The following is a 6,243-nucleotide window of genomic DNA, read 5'->3' on the forward strand; positions in this document are numbered from 1 at the left end:
AAATAACTCCAAAACTACATCTGGACATCCTGGACTCTTATTTCTAAGTCCAGACAACCTCTGGGGCTAAAGTGAAATCTTTAAAGGGAAAGTTCTATCTAAAATGTCAGCTGTTTGTAACACATCTACAACTTCATATCAATCTTCCTCAAACATTGATTTTGTATTGGGGGGAAAAAAAGACCATTTCAATAAATGTTTTGTTAACATAGCACTTTTCTGCCTGACACAGATACTCTTAATTTGTTTTCCTAGGCTCTCTTCCACAGAACCACTTCCTGCAATCCTCCTCAGGACAGCTTAAAACTCTGTAGATTCCAGCAGACACCCCAGAGAACATGGCAACCAACTCAACAAAGGGGTGAAAATAAACCCTCACCTTAAAGACCCATGGAAGCTCATTTGTTCTGGAACACCAGCTCTACATCTCTGTTCTTCTCTGAACTGCCCAAGGCCAGAATAGGACAGAATGTCCTGACCACCTCAGTGGTGCTGGGTCAGATGGCTGATGGCAAAGCATTGCTCTGTGTCACTAAAGGTCCCACAAGAAATGGAGTGAAAGATTGTGCAGGAAGGATGTACGCTAGGTGGTGGTTTCTTTCTGGCCCCTAAAAGATTTGTTCCCATTCCATTTTGTTTATCTGTTCCTGGGTTTCTTGCTATGTCCTGATTCCAAACCCCAAATATTTCAAGGACATTTTGAACATCTTTTATTAATAGCAACTCAAAAATTTTCCAGATGGGTGCCAAACATGCAAAAACAGGTGCCATATAAGGTTTGTTCTCTTGAATTTCCTGAGATATGGTGCAAAAAATTCATCCTAATACTAGGGGAGCATGGTCAGGGCCAATCTTAGAGGAATAACTGTGTGTGTTGGGTTGTGGGGGAGGGCCAGGTCACATCAGAATGACTGTGTGTGGCACTGTACTGAAGGGGGGGGGTTGATTCAGTCTATTACACGTAGAAAAGGGGAAAAACCAATGAAGAAGTGAAGTTTTTTGGAAACTTCTGGGTTCCCAGTGCCACGTGGGTGGCAGAGAAAGGGGGTAGGGTCACAAAGTGTAGAAACAGCACTGGAGGAACTGAGATCCCAAGCTCCAGCACACACAAAGTATACATATGGGGGTTTCCATTTGCAACCTTATAAAAAAAAAATAAGGCAATAGCACTGGCAATAACAATACTCTAGCATTTATAGCAGAAAATACCATAAAGGGGTCCACAGTAAGCACTTCACACACACTCAGAAAACTGAAAACATTATCTCACTAATTTTCTACACAAAATGGTCTGAGCTCTACTTCTTATGGGAGTCTGGGGGCTCAGGAAGCAGCCAGCATCACTCAGCTCTGGTGAATGATGGAGTCTCAGTTTGAAATCAACTCAGCTTGCCACTGTGCTCTTTAGAAGAGACTCCCTCCAATGACTGCTAGATGTTCTAAGACACCAGAGCTAGAGGAGAACACTCTCCAAGTGCCACATGAGTAGCCGCTGTCATTCTGCACACTGGTAGCCGGCAGCTTCGCCCCTGGGGAAAGGCAGTCTTGGGGCAGGCCTCATCCTTCTTGCAGAGGATGCTCAGGGAAGATGGGGAGGAGAGCTTTCTCTCTGGAACTTACTTTCTAAGCACGGCAATCTCGTTCTCGATGCTGCTCTCCTTGCCCTTCAGCGCCTTCTTCGGGATGCACTTCACTGCGAAGAGCTTCCCAGTCGCTTTCTCCTCAGCTAAAACAACTTCAGAAAAGGCCCCACTGTGGACGGAGAGGGAGAGAAAGAGAAGGGTTAGGGTGAGAGGTTCTGCTTGCACAGCGGCCCCCTCTGATCCCAGCACAGTAACAAGGAGCATGACCACAGTGGCCATGCCACTTTATGTCCAGCAAGGCTACTTCCCAATTGTTCTTAGAAGAAAGCATACGGACAAATGTGCTCCAGTGCAACGAGACGGTTGATGTCAACACAGGTCCTTAGAAACAATGGAGACTGCCATGGGTTGGCCACTTTGAAATGTCTCTTGTCACCCTGCTATACAACATGGTCAGGTTAGGGTCCCTTGCTTGGTATGCAACAAAAACCTTCCCTAAAGAGGTTCCTCAACAGAGACAAAAATGGTGTTGACTAGCATGTCCGTCCATGCAGAAAGTTACAGTTACTAAAATTCCCCAATTCCCTATGGACCCTCTCACTCAAAAAGTTTTCTAGAATGCCTCACAATGAGCTAATTCTTGAAGATAGGTAAGGATGTAATTAAAGTGTGAGCTGGGGCCTCATGAGGGGCTGACACGGGGCAGGGGATGGATCACTGGAGCTGCTGGCCGGGCAGGCTAGCTTGTCTTAAAGATGAGAGAGACCCCCGTCACGGGGCAGGGGATAGATCACTGGAGCTGCTGGCCGGGCAGGCTAGCTTGTCTTAAAGATGAGAGAGACCCCCGTCTCCATAAGACAGAGATCAGGCCAAGAGGACTCCTGATATCAACCTCAAGACTCCACAGGCAAGTGCACACACCCACACATGTACATGTAGACATATACACTATACATGCCCACACATACAATAGGTACAGTACACACACCCAGACACACACAGACACACACACACAGACATACAGAGAGAGAGAGAGAGAGAGAGAGAGAGAGAGAGAGAGAGAGAGAGAGAGAGAGATTTGCCATAATCCTAGCAGCACTTCATACAACAGCCACGAGATTTACAATGAAATCAAGTGATGGATGAATACATGTATCCCATGCATGTGACGGAGCATCGGTCATTCCCTCAGAGACCCTGCCACATGTTCCAGTATAGATAAACCTTGAAGATGTGTGCAAGAGAAAGACACCAGTCACAGAAAGGTAACACTAGGTAGAGGAAGGGACAACAGGAAGTGACTTTAATGGGGACAGAGTGTGGAAAATGAAAAGGCCCCGGATGCAGGTGGCGGTGGATACACAACAATGTATAATAGTTAGGGCCATAGAACCCCACGCCCAAAGCGGTTAAAACGATAAGGTTTATGGTATGCCTATTTTAGCACAATAAAAAAAAAAAACAAGAGAATGCCTGCAATCTACTCAATAGCATAGCTCCACATCGAGACCGTGGGGAAATGTGATAAACCTTTCACTCGCTACCTTCCCAAAGAAGAGAGGAATTATAGGAAAACTGCAGGGTACCAGATGGTGTGGACTGCATTTAGTCCTTAGGCAACTCTGAAGATACAGTACAAAAGAAGTTACTGTCAACATCTTTAAGAAACCAGGACATCAAGTGCTGAGCACAGCACAGAGGCAGGTGAGAATGCAAGATCAAGCGTGCTCCTCAATCCTCTGAGCTTTTACTTTTATCTTTGTGTGTGTGTGTGTGTGTGTGTGTGTGTGTGTGTGTGTGTGTGTGTAGTGTGTGTTTCTGTGTGTGTGTCTGTGTATGTCTGTCTGTGTGAGTGTATGTCTGTGTGAGTGTGCGTGTGTGTGCATGTGCGTGTGTGTGTATGTGTGTGTATGTATGTAGTGTGTGTTTCTGTGTGTCTGTCTGTGTATGTATATCTGTGTTTCTGTGTATGTCTGTCTGTGTGAGTGTGTGTGTATGTCTGTGTGAGTGTGTGTGTGAGTGTGCATGTGTGTGTGTGTGTGTCTTTCTGTGTGCAAGTGTCCATGAACCTGTGGGCACACATTCCTGTGTATGTAGGTCGAAGGACAACTTCCATTACCATTTCTCAGGTGCCATCCACCTAGCGTTTAGAGACAGGGTCTCTTCATTAGCCTGGTTGGCCAGTGAGCCCAAAGGACCACATATATGTGCCTCCCAGCACTGGGAATACAAGTGTATGCCACCACACCTATTTTTTTTTTCACATGTGTTCAGATCCCTAAGCACTTTGCTAACCAAGCCATCTCCTCTGGCTCTGAGGTCTTCTTCAGTACACTACAGGGGTGCTGCTTACTGCCAGGGAGCCCCCTTTGTCACTGAAGCCTACAGTGCAGAAGGAACAGTGTTCCTAGGGGAACTGCCCTCACTCCTAAGCTCCAGCACCCAAAACCACACTTTTCCTCATTCACCCAAACAACATGTTTAAGTCTATCTTCCTGCAGCTTTCCAAAGGTGATGCTTTCCTAACTTCGAGACTGAAGAGTTAACCTAAGCTGTTATTGTTCACACACACACACACACACACACACACACACACACACACACACACATTCAAGGAAGCTAATGAAAAACATCAGAAACAACGCTGGTGAATGAACCATTCAGCCGCTTTCAATGTAATCACTCAACCCATCTGGGGGAGCACAAGCTTGTGGTGGCAAGGGGACAGTCCTGAGAGCCTAGTGGGCCTTCCAACAGCCCAAGAAACAAAATGCCAAGGGAGGAGAGTGGGGGATAAAGAGTATTGTCCAGTCCTACCAAGCAATTTGTGAATGACAGCAGTATGTGTTCAAAACTGGGTGGCATAGCACTGTCCTAGACATTTTGTCTGGCTGACAGCAGCCTGTGATGCTAATGTGCCTGAAGAGGGAGACAGGCCCTCCTCCCCCACAACCTGATTGCTTCCTTCACCTCCACTCAAGGGATACTGGGATGGACACATCTGTCCACATGTGTTAGCGTGACGGATGAAAATATTAGACATGAGTTTATGGTGTGTGCCCCATCAGGTGACATAAGTAAAAACTAACAGGAAAAAGTGGGTGATTATATAGACATAAGTGAGTCAGAAATACACAACTGTAGGAAAAAGGGAAATTCCAGTGTTTTGAAAAGTTACATGTTTTCCAAGCTGTGTCAAAAATAAAAATACAAAACAAAAAGAAAACAAAAAATATTTATTTGAATTATAAAAGAGAGTCATTACACAAAAACAAACAAACAAACAAAAAAACAAAAACCAAAAAAACAAAATCAAGTCCTTACTGAAACTGAATCTCTATGGCAAGTTACCAGAAAGGTCAGACAAGTTATTCTTGAGATGCCAAGCATCTCCCCCACTGGAGAGAAACTGTGCAACCTGCAGACGCTGGCCTCTGTCCCTGCCGTTCTTCCAAAGAAAGTCAAGTCGTCACCTGGAGACAGCCTGCTTGGATTCTGGGTTCAGTACCATTTTTGGAGAACAAGAATTTCAAGACTCGAGGCAAACGTCATGAGACCAAAAAATTTTAAACAATTGCTTAAGCTTTTAACTTCATAAATGATGGCTCTAAAACAAGCCCTCTTGACTTGCTTTAATAATGCTCAAGAACAAAATCTTGGTATAGATGGCTGTACCCAGTCCACTGAAGATACACATCCAGGCCATGTAGAATGAAGTGATCCAACATCCGGGTGACAATGGGAGGGCAAGTGGCCTGGGCTCTAGGAAATGCCTCTTCTTCTGGCACCCTCAGAATACACCATACACCCTGAGGACACCCAGGCTACTACCTGCATTAAAGGCTTGGGAACCATGTTTGCCACTGTGTACTACCCCAGATGTGAAAAGGCACAGAGCCATTCAGAACATCCAGATCCAGATCCATGACTTCTATCAAGACCAGAGTTCAAAACTGAGGCAAGTAAATCCTGGGTGTGCTCCCTAAACCACCCACTCATTACCAACTGCTACCTAAACCACCTACTCATTACCAATTGTTACCTAAACCACCCACTCATTACCAACTGCTACCTAAACCATCCACTCATTACCAACTGCTACCTAAACCACCCACTCATTACCAACTGCTACCTAAACCACCCACTCATTACCAACTGCTACCTAAACTACCCACTCATTACCAACTGCTACCTAAACCACCCACTCATTACCAACTGTTACCTAAACCACCCACTCATTACCAACTGCTACCACTGCACCAGAAGGGAGGCATGGTGGTGCACACCATAGTGTTACTACTGCACCAGAAGGGAGGCATGGTGGTACACACCGTAGTTCCAGCTCTTCAGGAAATCGAGGCAAGAGGACAGCTTGAACCTAAGAGCTTTGAGGACAGCCTAGGGAACAAGGCTAGGGAACAAAACAAAGTTTCTTAAGAAGAAAGTGGGAGAAGCCAGCAAGATGGCTCCTCTTAGGGTACTTACCACCAAGACAGACAGACAGCCTGAGGTCAATTCCTGGGACTCACATGGTTGAAGGAAAGAATCAATTACCTCAGTTTTTCCTCTCTCTAACTTTCACCTATGTATCACACACAGTCACATACACACACAAATGGACAAGCACATACAAACACATATGTGTACACACACACACACA

At 45.5% G+C, this 6,243-nt stretch overlaps 1 protein-coding gene across 3 annotated transcripts in view; it reads right to left on the reverse strand.

The window, feature by feature from the left end:
- Camk1d (calcium/calmodulin dependent protein kinase ID) overlaps positions 1 to 6,243 on the reverse strand; it is a 399,973-nt gene that overhangs the window by 250,141 nt on the left and 143,589 nt on the right. For all 3 annotated transcript variants that reach the window (XM_021215448.2, XM_021215445.2, XM_029547469.1), the window contains exon 2: positions 1,621 to 1,752. In XM_021215448.2, the coding sequence (XP_021071107.1) occupies positions 1,621 to 1,752 (132 nt within the window). The remainder of the gene's footprint in view (positions 1 to 1,620; positions 1,753 to 6,243) is intronic.

This window comes from Mus pahari, chromosome 16, assembly GCF_900095145.1.
Source record: "Mus pahari chromosome 16, PAHARI_EIJ_v1.1, whole genome shotgun sequence".
NCBI classification, from domain to species: Eukaryota; Metazoa; Chordata; class Mammalia; order Rodentia; family Muridae; genus Mus; species Mus pahari.